Source organism: Falco naumanni, chromosome 4 (genome assembly GCF_017639655.2).
Source record: "Falco naumanni isolate bFalNau1 chromosome 4, bFalNau1.pat, whole genome shotgun sequence".
Classification (NCBI taxonomy): domain Eukaryota; kingdom Metazoa; phylum Chordata; class Aves; order Falconiformes; family Falconidae; genus Falco; species Falco naumanni.
In genome coordinates, this window is record NC_054057.1 from 72,398,850 (window position 1) to 72,416,096 (window position 17,247).

Consider the following 17,247-nt stretch of genomic DNA (forward strand, 5'->3'; position numbering starts at 1 on the left):
TGAAGAAAATTCACAATGTTTAAAAACAGTAAGCTGAAACCACATTTTTTCACTTGTCACTTTTGTGAGATGATTAACCCTGGATCTAGTTGTGAATTAACTGAACTCAAATGAAATTTGCCATATATGTCAAATACAGTCAGAACTGGTCATTTCTTTTTCTTTCAGTCACAATCTATTTATTTTTTTGAAACACATACCTAAAATTAATAGAACAACTATTTCCTTCCTATTATACAAACATATATGTCAGTATTAAACACTATAGTCTAGGAATTAATAAATCTGTATTTTGGACAAACTGTTACTTATAGGACATTCTCATTTGAAATGCATTAAAAAGGAAAACAAAAATCTCTAATTAATGTACAAGTCTAATCACCATTCTCCACATGGAAGAGTAATTTTTCACTGTTCATTTGCTCAGTGTAATCTCAAAACTGACATAACAGAAAAGCAATGGCCTATAAATCTGGTCTCATTTATTTCTTTAATATTCATATTCCATTGAACTACAGCTGCTTGTTGCTGCAGTCTATTACGACATGCAAAACTGTCAATAAAAATATTATGAAAGGCAAGATGTGTTTCTTCATGGCTCTGTGTGCCATTTATTTTGGAAAAAATAACAATAAATGGTCCATGGATTGTCCCTTAGTTTGCTGCATGCTGGGCGATTAGTGATTAATTACCTTGCTGCAAATTGACATGGCACAAGGAAATTGACACAGCTCTGATTAATTAACTTTTTATGTGAGACAGTTACTTACAAAACACTGCACACTGTAATTGAATCCCTTTACACAACACTACCGCATTAAGTTTCCAGTCAAACCCAAATTAGCACCAAATTTTACATAAATTTGGTCAAACTTTTTATAAGGTATACACTGAGACTATGTAAATACTTCTAGAAGGAATACAGCTGGCTTTAAGGCACTGTTTTCATCTATTACATCCCCAGATATACGAAAAATAAGTTTTGTTAGAATTTTCCATACGAAATCACCAACATAATGAAATGCACTCAAAAAAACCATACATACAGTATTTCAGTAAAAAGCAACCTCCTATTTAAACTTCTTATCCTTCTGTTAAATTGCAGGAGGACACTCAACTGTTCCATCAAGACTTTTTATTTGGTTATCTTTAGTTCAAATTGCAGACCAAATTGATCTACTATCTCATCATCGACCTGCATATCACGAACTCACACTTAGTTTTCTTTATCATTATTTTAAAACTATGGAATCATTCTTTTTCTCTGCTTTCCTTTGTTTCCAAAGCACCACTGCTTTCTATGTATACTGAGACTATTATATACCGGGAATTTATAACCTTGGGAGCAAAATCTTGATGCCAAAGCCTGGAAACTGCATCAACTTTTTGTCTGAACTTTTTCAGTGTGAGGGTGACAGAGCATTGGCACCGGTACCCAGAGAAGCTGTAGAGTCTCCATCCTTGGAGATATTCATAAGCTGTTTGGACGTGGTCCTGGGCAGCCTGCTTGAGGTTATGCTGCTTGAGAGCAGGGCGGGTGGACAAGGTGACCTCCAGAGGCTCCTTCCAACCTCAGCCATTCTCAGATTCAGTCATTTGGTGATTCTGTGATTATCAGACATTTGATACATCTCATCCTTCTTTTACTGGACTGTTTATGCAGCTACCTGAATCCCTCAGACATCAAGGGATTTTTTTCTTAACAGGCAGAAAAATATGGAGGATATGGAGGGATAAAAAAGAACAAATAAGATGACGGAGAATTTTTTTGTAAAGCTATGTTATTACATCAACCTACAACTTCGGATAAAAAAATGCTATAATTGGTAGTCAAATTACTTATGGTGCACTTATTAACAAGAGTACTGCATAGCTGATGTTATAAAGAATACCAATAGTTGATACACAAAGAACAGTTGACTCTTCACAAAAGAAATTACTAACACACAAGAAAAAGCTCAATAGGTAAAAATAACCACAGCAATTAAGCCATAAAGGAAAAGAAACAGTAGAGATCAGAGAAGCCACATCTGGTCTTAAATTAATGAACAATCTTCAAATATAGATGATCAAAGTGATCAATAACTTGTCTTGTGTTCTTGGTTGTTGGACACCTACAAGTTCCAAGCCAATGGAAAAATTCCCCTGTGTCTATCTAAACACCATTTTAGAGCCGAAGTAAAAAGGACATGGCTGTGGAAAACTAGATGAACTACTACATTGCTACAAACAGATTAGAAAATTTAGTAATTTGATTGTTTATGAAAGTCAATTATGTGGTGAAAAGAAGTTCTGTCTGGATGACACAAGGATTACTAAAAAACAACAAAACTATTAAATTGTAAAAAAAAAAAAAAAAGTTGTCAGAACATTGTAGCAAGCAATTTAGGCAGGAAGCAATTGAAGAAAATAACAGTTATTAACCTAATCCAAGCCATAATGGAAAAAAAAGTCAAAACACCTGCAGTCATATAGATATTAAAAATGTTAATTCCTCAAAAGTACTTAATATTTGTGAAATTCAGGTTGAAGATTTTTGCTGTATACAACATGGTTTTAACAGCCATGATTTAACAACAACTGTCACAATGATACAAGAAAGAGTAACACTAAAGTAAATCTTTATTTGAAACTAAATGCTACAGGCTAAGATGAAAACCACAAAATTAACAACTTTACATCTGACAGAATGATTTGAGATGTATGGTCAGCTGCATGTCCCTACCTATTAAAAAAGAGTAACATAACATCTAGAATGCAAAGCTAAGGAAACATAAGAATCCTGCATCTAGGACCCTACACAAAGGATCTTATGTATAATAACATCATAGAACATGATGCAATAAAATACTAAATGTAGTTCTCACAGCTTAGCTGTGTACTGAGAAGAGGAAGTCCAAACAATCCTATTGTCCTAGCTCATTGGTTAGTCACAAGCACTGCCAGTGGCCAAGTGCTATATTTTCATTAATGGAAAAACACTAAATAAAGATACACGAGATGCCCAGCTGTCCGTGGTAAAACATCATTTTTATTATTTGAACTAAAGGACAAAGATACGCTCCACAATTTACTATTAAAAACGTTATGCACACCTTTCCAGTTATCTCCCACTACCCATTAGGTACCCCACTACACATTAGGATGGTGTATAGCTGAAAAAAACCTCCATGGCACAGATGCAAGTTTACAAAATTCTGAAGTGTACTAGCTCAGCTCAGACCCACTGCACCATCACTAGACAGATTAACAGAAAAATGATATAAACAATAAGACACTTAAACACAGATTTGCAGGAGTGGAATGAAACGTACAGATTCTGGACAACTACCATACATCTTACTGATGTCTTATTAGTCACCATTTAAAATATCCATAGGCAGAAAGTAAAAGGACAGTTACCCTGAAAATAGTTACAGAAGGACCATATAGAGTGATGTAACAAGGATTTCGGGCAGCGCTACCAAAAAAAATCCCAGAAGAGGTTGACTTTACTGTTTAGAAAGACTGATACTTACATCAAGAATATAACATAATACGTAATAATATAATTTTACTGAATTTTGTTAATTTTTCATTAGAGCTATCTGACTTAGAAAGTCAGCGGTACCCTGCATTCAGATTTGTGTAAAAATCTTCTGAAGACATTCCAACAATTTCTCTGGAAGCGATACATGAGTTTTCAGCCTTTTACACTTGTTTACGGGGGAGGGGCAAAATTGTGGACAGTAATTAGTAGACCTCCCTTCCTCTTTCTTATTGACATCTTTATTTAAACTTTCATGTAAACCCTCTGTATTTTAACATACAGACAATGAAAGACACTTTTCACATTATCCCTGAGCTACTACCAGGTGATTCTCTTAACTTTTAAAATAAAGGCAATTAATTAATTCAGGAAGCACATTAAAAGATAGTCTGACTCCTAAATATTAAGTAATAATGTTTTTGTAGCCTAGAAACAATATGTGTGACTGGTCTACTCAATGGTGTGGACATTTCCCTTTGGGCAGGATTTTTGCAGTTTCATTCATGAATCTCAGCTCTACAATGGTTAAGTTGGCTTAATCACACAACTCCTTTGCAGGGCTACTCTACCTTTTTCCTATGAAGCAATAAAAAAGCAGACAAAACCACAAACATGTAAACACAGTCTACAATACATTTTAATAGTGATGAAGTGACTTGATTTAGCGTAGGAGAAACCCGACCAATTAAAAATTTAGTTTGCAGAAAACTTTTCACATTTAATTTTGCAGTGCTGCAACATACACAAATTATTTATACCATGTGAATACCCATTCTTTAAACCGATTCATTTGAATTTATACCAATTCAAAATGACAAGCTTACTAAACAGTCTCTCCCTGGTTTTTTTTACAACAGTAAAATCACAACAAATAAAGAAAAAACAACAACAATAAAATCACAACAAATTCATCATTGATGTCATTACAATGAAGTGTATGTCCACTTGGATTGCATACGGTCAATCATGTCTTACATACAAAGCCCAGAAAGGATATAGCAAATGCCAGGAGCACCTACACTTCAGTGGCTCGGAGCCTCAGGGCAATAATCAGACGACTATCATCATTACAATATAATTTTCAGGTAGTTACATGTGTGCAACAGATTAAACCTGACAAAATCAACTGAATCAAGGTTTCTAAACCACATGTTTCCACTAATGATTCTGCTCAGAAACGCACTTTAAATCACCTTTTGAAAGTATATATTTATGCCATGCAATCTTCTTGGTACTGGAAATATCCCAGAATATAATAGAAATGTCAAAGGTCTTTCTTCAATCCATTAGTAATGCCACAGAAAAATAAAACCTAGACTGTCTACAGTGAAACAAGAAACATGAAAATAGTTCCATACAGCATTTTTCAGGTAGTTTACTAACATTCCTAAGCCAACTAACCTACTTCTAAGCAAGGGTGTTCAACAGACATACTGAATAAGCAGGCTTTACTTAATTTTCATTTCTGTACCACAAGTCCTCAAATGAAATCCTACTATTGGATGTGGTATTTATACTTAGTGTTTATGATTTTCCTTATTTATTCCATGCATACCAAGACACTCCAGAACTATCCTCCACCTGTGAATCAAAACAAAACAGCCACGGGGGGGTGGGGGTGGGGGTGGGAGGCGGGGAAGAAAAAAAAATACGTGTGTCTGAAATACATACTGTGTTTCTGTTGAGAAGTTTTTAACAGAGAACATACATAAAACCCATATAATTAATACTTTAAGCTTCTGCTATAGATTGTCTTTCTCTCCTGGACTATAATGCATAACTTTGGATCAGCAGGAGTATTAAGATAATTGAGGAACATCTCTAATGCCTGTTCCGAAGTAATGGAATGTGGTTGCCTGATTTGCTTTAAAAGAACTTAAGCATTAAAAATATTTCTTGCCAAAAATATTACAGGACCAAAGGTTTCTAGGGAATTTTCTGAAAGAACTGCCTTCCCACCTTTCAAAAACATCTCATCTTTGCCTTGTTGTTTTCTGGTTGCTCATAAGCTAAAATCCCAGGGCAACATAGTTTATTGTTTTAATATCTGTCTGACGCAAAGCAAAAGTATTCTCTGGTGAGTGCTTATCTGTCATATGTACTTCTGTGAAAGGAATATCAAGACAAATAAGATGTTCTAGGGCATACCATGGGATTATGAGTTTGGCACTGACTGAATTCTATTTAAAAATAGTTGAAATGATAAATACAAAAAATATCTACACTGATATTTTGAGGATGGGAATTTGAAGAGCATTGGGTTTTAAATATTTTAATTATAAAGGTTTTATACTATTTTAGTATGAACAGACAATGAATACTCAAGCCTATAAGTGGGACAAACAATATAAGAGGAAAAAATATTCACAATTGAAACAGTTAAAACGATAAAATTCTATTCTAACGATACAATGGACTGTGAACTTACTTTGTATTAATTAAACTCAATGTAATGGCATTTACTATATTGAAATGAATAACCAGTGATCTGGAAATTCATTAGACCACTAGGTTAATTACAGAAACTGATGGAAGTTTTATCAGACAATTAGAATTAAAGAACATGAACAATGTAGGACAGATTTATAAGCATTTGTACCACCTTAATCATTTTTGCTGAATTCCACCACCACTTCTTACAAAATTGTAATCAATATATCAAATAAAAATTGGGCCATCAACTTTTTTTGCCCTTGAGCATGATAAAATTAAGTAAATTAATATCCGATTTCTGCATTTTATTTTTTCTTCTTTTAATTCTATCACTTGATTGCAATATGAATGATTTATTTATTCTGAATAAAAAAAATATGAAACTTTATGGAAAAAGAGCAGGTATATTTTGGAGCTGACAAGCATGCTTACTGAAGATGAAACAACGCTAACATTTATAAAACATAAGCCAAAATTGACATCAGTTTAAAATGTAGTCATTGAAGTCAAGGCAAAATTCTCTTTTATGGGCATGCAAAACATTTGGAAAAAATAGGCATTCATTTGCACATCACTCTGCACAAAGGCATGTAGCAATTTAGTATTTTACCATCTATGTTAGCTATCCAGTCCCTTTAAGACATGCTCAGAAAAATCTACTAGGTGCTACATAGCTGACAACCAAGTATGTTTACTGTTACGTGGGGCTAAAACAAAGCCTAGAGGTTACAAAGACCAAAGTTCTGATTTAGAGAGTGGAACATGTTTAGCTGCCTTTGAATTTTCGTTAGCATTTATAATCTGACTCTCATTGCCTTCCAGGCGACCTCGGTATGCACAACTGCAAATTTTTGAGAAGTTTTTGAGGCTGGCTTCCTCCCTACGTCAGCTAGTGCTTAGGGAGCCCCAGTGTGTTGCTGAGCTATTCGAGAGCACAAAGAAGTTCTCCACTGACAGGCGCATCTCCCTTTCCGCCCCCTGCTATGAAAGGGCAGGGGAGGGTGATCAAGAAAACAGAGCCAGGCTCATCCCAGGGGCGCACACACTGGGGAGACAAAGAGGCAACAAACATAACTTGAAAGAAGAGGGGTTGCCACTTTTGGATGTTCAAGCTCTGGAACACATGACCAGGAAGGCTGTGCAGCCTCCACCCTTAAAGTTGCCCTGGTGCAACCTGGTCCTTCTGACCCAAACTATTCTACGGTTCTATGACTTCAAGTCTTCCTTCTTTCCTATGTTTTGGCTCTTATTAACTTTTACTTCACTCCTATTTTCAGGCACTTCTACATTACATAAAAATGGGGAAAACAGGCACTAAACAGTTTCTAAAGGTCCTTGCACAAATTCAGATTCATATTTTTGTCTTTTTAAACCATACATACCCAGCTATATTACTGTCCTTTGTAGAACAGTGATAGATACTCAATGGCAGAACTTTTTTCTTCTTTTGAAAGTTCCTTTTGTCCAACAGGTCTTAATATTTTCATAGATCCTATTCTTGAGTGGCTTCAATTTGAAAAAAGTTCCACAATTTGTCTTTATACATTTCTTATTTACCAGTAGATACAAATTTCTTCAGGATTTTAAAATTTCCTGTGGAAGCAACTAGTCTAGGAGGTGTCTAGCAAAAAGAGACTGCAAGTTCTGTGCAGCAGAACTGTTTGATTTTCTAAGTTTCAATGAGATATCATGGGTATCCTCCAGGAAGCTTGCAGTGAATGCTTACTTACTTGCTGCAACTTGGTGTAGTCTAATCTTTACTTTCTAGATACATCTTCCAATACTTGTCTACATTCTGCACTAAGATAACAATGAAGGATTTAACTGAAAACAGTTGTATTAGTTCTGTCCTCAAGGTGTCAATGCTAAGGGAATCTATAGCAGCAAGATGAGACCATGAGCATCCTTCCTTTGCTTGTCTCAATAAGGCAGAGTCCGTCCCACCAAGAGATGGGAACACATTTGCATGTTGAAACTATGCTTTCTACATAACAAATTATCTATGCCCAGAATTGATGTGCAAATGAAAAACTGATCCAGGTCCCATCTTCTGCTTCAGCATAAGAGAACAGATGAGGCATGAGAGACTATTGCTACTGATTTGTTCCACTGCTTCCAGAAGAAACAGCTCATTTCTTTCTGTATTATGTGAAGGGCCAGAAGTGATGGAAGGAAGCAGAGCCATGTTTCCAGCTCCCGACATATTCAGAGTTGTAACTAATCACTGTACAGGGAAACGTACAACGTGATACATAAAATATATCCTGGGGAAATAAAACATCAGAAGGGAAAGAGTAGCTCTACAAAATGCACTCTTCTTTATGGCTAGCCAAAAAAAAAAAAAAAGGGGGGGGGGTAAAAGTGTTCAGAGTCATCAGACTACTAGTGACAATTACAGTCAAAAGTCAAAAAGTTAAATAAGAAATAAAGGTAGTCAAATTAAGAAAAATACATTTTACAACCATATTTCAGTCCTTCATTCCTTATAGAATAGAACTTGGGAGCAAAAAATGAACAGTCAAGTTAAAGACAACCTTTCTAAAAGTGGGGACCATCCTCTTCCAAAATACCTGAAAATTCCTAAATGCCATTAGCATTTCATGAACTCCAAACCTCTCAGAGGGCTTTAAAAATCTCAGCTGACTCTTTCCCTTCTGTTAAAACAATTACAAATTTTAAAACTCTTAATTCTTACATTGTCAGCTGTTCTGAAACATTACATGGTTACAATATATGTACAAACAGAAGAAATTATTAACAAATTCTTCAAAGAAGGTGGCTGCAATATTGTTGTCTATGTGGAATGATAATAGTAAAAGTATTATTCTTATAGATGTTAATGTTGACTTATCAGTCGTCATTTCAATATTACAAAGATACACAAAAAATGGAATATAGAAGATCTTTAAAATGAAAGAAAAATGAGACAAAACTCAAACTTCATTTCTATTCACTTCTTAGTAGAATTTCCTATAGAAATGGAACTATTTTACATCTTTATTGAAAGTTTTGTAATAAAGAGAAATAAAAAAAGGTAAATAATTACAATCATCAGTAATTGCAGTAAGTTTGTATTATTAGGAGTTGTGACCCTGAGGGGGAAACTACACTTTGGCAATATGAGATACTATACATAATAAAAAAATCCCCATGACTTGCAGACACACAGATTAAAAAAGAAAGGTGTAATAATTTCTACTGCAAGGGCTACCAACAATCGCTGTTATGAAACTGCGTATTACACATTGCCCAGTGGGAGGCAGATAGGCAAGTCTGTTTTCTTATGTATTTGGCATAATTGAAAACAAACAGGTGTTTGTTAGGATATCATTATTCAAGGAGCACCACTGCAAAATAAGATTTTTCAAAGGGATTGACTCATGAGACATAATGGAAACAGTGAAGTATAGAGCTTAGCTAGCTATACAATGACTATCTAGGGATTTAATAATAGTGGAAATACCATGCAATGTAAACAGCAGCCCCAGAAATAATTTTCCTAGGATAGAACTCGGTGAGATAATAGGAGCAACAGGGTAAACTTCAGAAAGGCTTTATTTAGAGTAATTTCCAGAAAATTAAAAACAAACACTGCCCCCCTCCTCCAAAAGAAGCTCCCTAAAAATGAGATGAATGAAATGTTTGGACAATTTTCCAGGAAAAGAATTTCAGTCAAAGACTGGTATTTAGGCCAAAAAGGAATAGCGCACTAACAGTGTACAAAAGGGAACATTGATTTAAACAGTATTTTGTCTCTGTGCTATCAGAAGGATTAAAAAAATCAACACTGCTTTGAAAAGGTGACACGGTATAAAATATTCCTGGAGCACCTGGAAGCTAATGCATATTTAACTGATACTTTCATTTCCAATTTAAGACACTTAATATATTTTGTTAGTTAACTATGTATTTGTAGACTCCTGATTTGAAAGTAGATCCCATATTTATACTGTAAAAGCAGCAGCTCTAGGGATAACATTCATAGCCTTTGACATAAGAGAGTTACATGACTGTAGAGATGATCACTACAGAACTCTTTTGTCCTCATTCCTAGTTTTAATTAATAAAAGCAATCAATTGTTTTAGTAGTCTAGATAAGCTTTAAAAGAGTAGAATTGCATTCTATATTGAATACAATCTTCATAAACAGCGCATCCGATAATGTTAAATCAGACAATGTAAAACATTTTCTTTAGAGAGGACTGCTATGAACACAGAGCAAATGCTGCTGTTAAGCTGCAATTATGACTATTTCATTTAACTACAGGCTTCTTAACTGACTAGATTTCAGAATGGGCACCAGTGGTACCACCAGTACAATCTAAAACGCTCTCAGAAGAATTGGTTCCGCTGCTGCTTCAGAACTTTAGAAGACACATTCCTTCTCCAAGGTTCTGTACAGAAAATTGGCCGATGGCAGCATCTGTTTCATCAGCTCGTCTTTGCTATTTTTATTATGGCAGCTTTTTAAAATTCGAAATACCCGCTTCCACAGAGGCTTTTTCCTTTTGTGAAAGACTTCATATCTATTTGCTTCCTGACACAATGAAATGGTAGTATGATAATAAGACTTTTTGTTTATTCAATTACAGTTGTGACCAGGACAAAAAAACAAACACAACTTCATCTTCTACACAAAATGCAGAGTGCACAACAGTACTGGATTCAAAAAATTTTTACTGTTACTGAACAACTTCTAAGAATTTCTGTAGAACATTGCATCACAGGTTGTCTTTGGGTTTTTGTTGGGTGGCTTGGGTTTAATTTTCTTCTTTTTTTTTTAATTGAAATATACTTTGAGGATATAGAAGCAACTAAAACCACTGATGTATCTGTTGACATTACTTACATATGTTTATAAATACCACATTTACTTTAACAAGAGCTATTGGGAAAGTTTACATTTTTAGGGGGCTTAATTCACATTAATGTGCTTTTGTCACAAAACAAAACAAAAAAAGAGCCATAACACTAGCTTACTTGTGGATGTGTATACTAGTGAACTGGGGGCACTGTACACGGGAGATCCCTCCTGGTTTGCCTGGCACAGCAGCACCCTGCCTACAAGAAAGAGAGAGAGAGTGGTATCTGGTTTTGGAACACTCACACTACACCTCAATTTTTATCTCAAAACAGAAATAAAGTCATAACCGGAGCAGTGCGGTGAAGCAGGGGCACTTTTTGTCCTTTGACTTCAAAGCAGAAAGAGCCCCAACAGACATGTACAATTATACATTTGCAAAAGCAAAACACAGACATCCCCCCAAATACAAACACCTTTTTTAGCCCACAGGGAAGCTGGTGCAGGCTCCGGGTGTCAGTGGTGCCCACCAGGCCCTTGTGCATCTGCTCTCTCTCCCTCTGTGCCCTACTCTCCAATCAGGAGCTGGCCAGTTAGCCCTGCTGCTACTGGGAGCAACTGGCCCACCCAGCCCACCCAGCTGCTCGCTGCAGCTCCCTAACATTGCCTGCAATGAGAGGCCACTCAAGCAAACCCAGCAGCTGCAGCAGCTGCAAAGCTCCCAGATCCAGCTGTCAGGCCAAGGATGACCTCTGTTCTGTGGCGTAAATTAACATGGGCACAAGCGTTTACTAATACACGTGAAGATTTCAGTATTTTTTGCTCAAATGAGAAATACGTCAACATAAGCTACTTTCCAGTATATAAGCTGGATGCAGGATTAAGAACAAAACAAAAGAAAATAAGTAAAACCTTTTTTTTTAAAAAAAAAAAAACAAAAACACAACAACAAAAAGAAACCCCAAAAAGTAAAAGTGATAATGAAATAAATTTAAAACAATACTTTTGCAATGCATGTTCATTTTGAACAAATGACAGAAGTTTAGGCTTGTTTCCTGATTTGGTTTTCGGTGGTTTTTTGTTCGTTTTTTTTTTAATGAACCTAAATAAAATTCCTTACTATTTCAACATCTTAAAATTATATTTTAACAGTCTTAGCTGAACACAGATTGAACATTGATTAGATGTAAAAACAACTATACTTTCCCGCTAGTAACAAAATTTCTGCACTTCTGGAATACAGTTCACCAGGAAGAACTGGATGTGACACATCTGGTTTTGCAGATATATGTGTGTATATATATACACACACATATATAACACAAAATTACATATATACATACACTGACATACTTAAAGCTGTCAGGATGTGCGAGTCACACAATTTCAAATACAAAATTTATATGAAGATTTGTGAGGCTTTAGAAGTTACGCATTGACTTATAAGCAACATAACTCAACAGATTTGAGTCAAGTATGTTTGGAAAGACAAGACTACTTACAAATGGTAGGCATGTTTCCAATACAGCATTACAAGAGCAATTCTCAACTTACATCCAGTTACCAGACCACAGCTCTTTCCAAAAAATGTTTCAAAAAAATTTCTGTCATTAACAAGTTCTTTGATTATTGCTCACAGCTGTCAGTTGAAGTGGAAATGAAAGAAATACTAAAGGAAAATAATTCTTAGAATTTATGCAATTTAGCTAAGACTGTGAGCACTGGAAATCTCATGAAATATTATGCTTCCAACCTTCCCAGACAAGAGCACACCCTTAACTAACAGGATTTGGAGATGCCTGCTTTTTTTCCAGCTATCCACTACTAAACTGAAAGACATAACAAGCTAATTTATTTCCCCCCCTTAAAGATCGGATATAGTTGACTATATTGATACATATCTCTCTCAGCCTTCCAAAAAAATCCACAAGTGGAAGCTGTTAAATGAGCATATACCTGTTGAGATGCTAATAGCAAGCACCATTTTCAGGCTGGTAGATAAACAGACCTACCAACACAGGCTCTTGGCACTACAAATGTGCACACTGGAACGGGATGTATTAACATCATAGATGCTTCAACACCTGTGCTACTACAGAAGCCAGAAAATGAAAGTGAGCTAAGACAGTGACATTCTTCCAGCTGAGTGAAATGCAGGAAGGAATTGTTAAAATCAATAATTTTCATGAAGTTTTAAGACTAATGTAACTATAACAACTTCAAGCATGTTTAATAAATACATAAAGATAAAAGGCTTTTAGAAATTGAAGACAGTAGCTTTTTTATATTACTTAACATAAATTCCAGATGACACTTCGCTTGTTCCATGGTCTACAGGTATTTTCCTATTCTTTGCAACTAATATTATTATATTTCTTCTGATTTCATCTCATAGAAATCCAAATTTCCTTACTCTAGTCTTCTAATTTCTAATGAAAGTTCTTCAAAACAGATGTTTTTTTTATCCATGCTACTAGAGTGTATTTAATTTGTTGCATAGAGCTTTCTAATTATATTTTGACATTCAGCCTTTGTGTAATTTGTGCATAAAATTAATATTAAAAACTAAACCACTATTATTAGATTTTGTTAGAAAAATACCAAACTTTTTAATCTACTTTTGTGAGAAAAGAATATTTCTGCTGCATCTAATTTTGGTATTAAAAATGTTTGAATTGTAATTAAAACAAGTGGGGAAAGACTGAATTATTTACAGTAAGATTTTCTGAATAAACCTCAGAACACTGAAACAATCTAAAAATTCCCTAATGAAAAAAAAATAATAATATTTTTCCTCTAGAATACTAGATTCTCTCATGACAGAATGAAGGTTTGGGGGTTTTGTTTGGTTTTGGGTTTTGGTGTTTTGTGGGTTTTTTTTTGTTTTTTTTGTTTGTTTTTTTTTCTTTAAGAAAGAGGATTTTAATATTAAGTTCTTAATATTTCTGTTCAAACTGTAATTTAATAATATCACAGAGCTGATGAACTTCAGAAAATTACAGTCATCCGTGAGTCCGTGTTTAATTCTATGATACCTTGTGTATTAGCATATTTAAGTCTGATATTTTCTCGTTAAGAACAATCTGCACACTTTTTTGCTTTTCTTTAGTATGAGCATCTACTTCTTTGGTCACAGCAGACACGTGACCAGTGAGACAGGATTTCGGAGGTCACCAGCAGAAAGCCCCTCCTGACTCGCTCCATCGAAAGGATCAGAAAAAACATAGCATATGTGCCTGGAGAGTGTATTCACTACAGGCACTCAGGAGAGCTTTACATAGACTGGTGGCAGAAGGGAAACTGAGGCAGCCACGCTGCGGGGTGGGATGTGAGGGGAGCAGCCTGCAGAGGCTGAGGCAGCTGGTGGGTTGTGTTGCTGTGCTGCAGCAGAGCGCGGCGGTGCCAGCTGAGCACCACCCTGATACTGTGCAGATCCTGCCCAACTGAGTCACTGATCATCCTTGGTACACAGGTGGGCAGCGTGGACAAAAATGTACTTTTCAAGATCAAAAATTATTCCCACTCATACTTCTCTTCCTCCAATGTTTTCTCCTACAGTCCATGATTAAGAATCTTACTGTTCGATTATGTCCTTTGTTCAAGCACTATAGTTATTTTGAGGAAATAATTATTCTAACAATATTCAGGGCTGTGAAGAAAATGATGTGAAGTCATTAATGTTTTTAGAATACTAAAAATTCAGTTCCAAATGGTTCCCAGATATCTGACTAAAAGTACTTTCCTAATTTTTCATACTTTCAAATATAAGGTTTTTGTCTGTTATTTATGTGATTCATAATAAACTAATGTACAGAGCATAAGTGGAAATACCAATGTACTAGTGATGATGCACAGACTCATATGATGCACTGGCTCATACAAGTCACATGACAAAGTTAACTGTATTTCTCAAATACTCAGGTAGCTAAGAAATACCCACAATCAACACCAGGGAGCCAGGATTTTAAATCACTTCTGTTAAACATAGCTTTTAACTGGAACCACTGTGTAGCCAGCACTACAGACAGCTTGATCTGGAATAAGTTTAAAGGAATTTGCACAACTAGTTGGAATCTCTTACAGCTCCTTTGTAGAAGTATAAATTGAAACACTTTCAGCCGAAAAAAAAAAAAAAAAATCATATCTACCGTTAGCTAAAATTATGCTGCTGATGTAAAATTAACAGTGTTGCATGGCCTTGACCATGGGAGCAGCCCTCCGGGTCACAGGAAGGAGACAAAACTTTTAGAAACCTTCAGTCCCGGGACTGTATGAAGGTTATACACTGTTACTGAGAACCTGAGCTTAAAATGCATCACCTCCCAGTACGGGTGACTTTAGTACCTTTGCTCATAAATAAAAAATTTCCAATTTAAAGTGCTGATATTTATTCCCCAAGAATTTTGGGGGATTTGCAAAAAGGAAGAGGACAGAAGTTGCACTGCTGCACTCGGTAACTGGGTGGGGTTTTGCCCTGGCATGCGATGAAGCAAGGCATAGGGGACAAACGCTCTGCTGCTCTCACTGGGGGAATCCTACCAACCACAGCATCACATAAAGCTCTTCGGACAACTCGAACATGACAGTGATGCTGAGTTCTCTACAGCACACAACTAGCTCCCTCATAAGCAGAGGGTAATCGCATAAGCATGTGTAATGGCAGAAATTAAGCAAGTCAATCTCCAGGACTGGTCTACATCGGGTGTTAGTACATAGGTAGCTAAAATGAGTGTTTATAATATAGGAACTAGGTAATTTACTACATACAAGGAGATTTAGTAAATATTACATCACTGTAATCCAGTGATTGCACTTATAGCCTTCTTTATATGTATTTATCTATTGTGTTACCAACAAGAGCTTCTTACTGCTTTTTGCAACTAAGTACCAGTTCTTAATTCTACACATGCTATACATATAGCCTGTACACGTTCTATAATACTATTTAAGAATCCCCCCCCCACACCCACATGAGAAAGTGAAAAAAAGGTAAAAATAATGTGTGTCCCATTTTCCCTATATTATTATTATAAAGTGCTATTTTATGACTCTAATCTAAAAGCTGCATTATTTATTAAATTCAACAATTATTTTCTCTTTCTCCCAATACAGCTGGATGTTCCATGGCCCGGTGTTCTCCCTTGGTTAGATCTCAGTCATTCTGATTACTGTTTTTCATTGCACTTTTTGCAACAACCATTATTCCTATACGCTTAATTCTTCTTCAATGTATAATGTACGAAGAAAATGATAAAGCTGTATCTCTCATGAACATATCAGGAGGTTTGCTAGTGTATCCAAGATCCTCACAAACAATCCATGTCTGCTTTCAACTTGCTGTTTGAAAAAGTGTAATTTAATATTGGTCTTTCCAGAGAGAAAGAGCATTATCTTTGTTCTGGTCTGAAATACTTTTCTATGATGGGTTATTTCAAAATGTGTCACAGCACTGGATCAGAAACACCTAACTAAAAGGCCGCTGTTGTACAGTAACAGTGTATGTCAGCTGCTGCTGTTGTCCCATCTGACTGGGGAATTTAAAGAGAGCCTCTATCTTGAATACGTAATAGCTGTTAAGTGCTCTTTTAGCCCTTCATTATCAATCCTTAAACTACAGGGCCTTAGTAGGCTTTTAAATGTGCTGTTAATTAAAAATAAAAGTGCTTTGTGACTGCCTTCAGTTATTTGGGATCTTTCTATACAGGGAATAATGCTGCTTCAGATTTTAACCCAACAACTCACGGATGGTTGTGTCGGTACATTGCACTGTTTCATCTATTATTAACAAGGAATAAAGTAGCATCACCCAAAAATACCTCCTTTCTTCCAATATGTTAAGTTATATAGTTTCACTTAAACAAGAGAATTGCACAGTAGACAGGAGAACCTAAAGTAGTTGATGTCCAAAGGTGAGTTTGTAGGTCCAAATCCGCATCTATATTACCTCCTGACAGCAAACCTGAAATACATTCAGTTATTGAATAATCTGTGTATACTTGCTACTGGCAATGAGAATCTGTGCTCTATACATGCACTTAACGTAGTAAGTCCCTGACCCACACATAACTTCATGAAAGTTACTAAAAACCGGGCAGGGTGGGGGGCGGGCTGGGCAGGGAAGCCCAAGGTGGTGGCGCTGTGTGTCTCTAAGGCATTTTATGGGATCTCTTTACTGAAAAATTCTACTTAAGATGCCAATTTTCCTTCCATCATTTTTTTAAGCATAATGCATATTTCTTTATGATCACCTCTCTTAGTGTCACCAAAACACTCCATGAACTTTGGCAATGACCCAGGGAACAATGACTCAGGGAACAGCAATGCATGTTATAACAAACATAATTTGTAAGCCATCCTTCCAATTATCTTTTGCTGGTCTTTTGCTTTCCAAGCTTTTGGGAAACAGACCTCCCTCCCCTGTTACATGTGTTCATTATCCAGTATTCTAAGTCATGTAAGTGAAAATCAGAGGAGCAACAAATTT

At 35.8% G+C, this 17,247-nt stretch overlaps 1 protein-coding gene across 25 annotated transcripts in view; it reads right to left on the minus strand.

Moving 5' to 3' along the window:
• The window catches only part of RBFOX1 (RNA binding fox-1 homolog 1), a 916,301-nt gene that overhangs the window by 56,594 nt on the left and 842,460 nt on the right, over nt 1–17,247 (minus strand). For 18 of the 25 annotated variants that reach the window (XM_040592408.1, XM_040592423.1, XM_040592429.1 and 15 more), the window contains one exon: nt 10,943–11,023. The exons of the other annotated variants lie outside the window; for them this stretch is intronic. In XM_040592408.1, the coding sequence (XP_040448342.1) occupies nt 10,943–11,023 (81 nt within the window). The remainder of the gene's footprint in view (nt 1–10,942; nt 11,024–17,247) is intronic. 25 annotated transcript variants of the gene reach the window in all.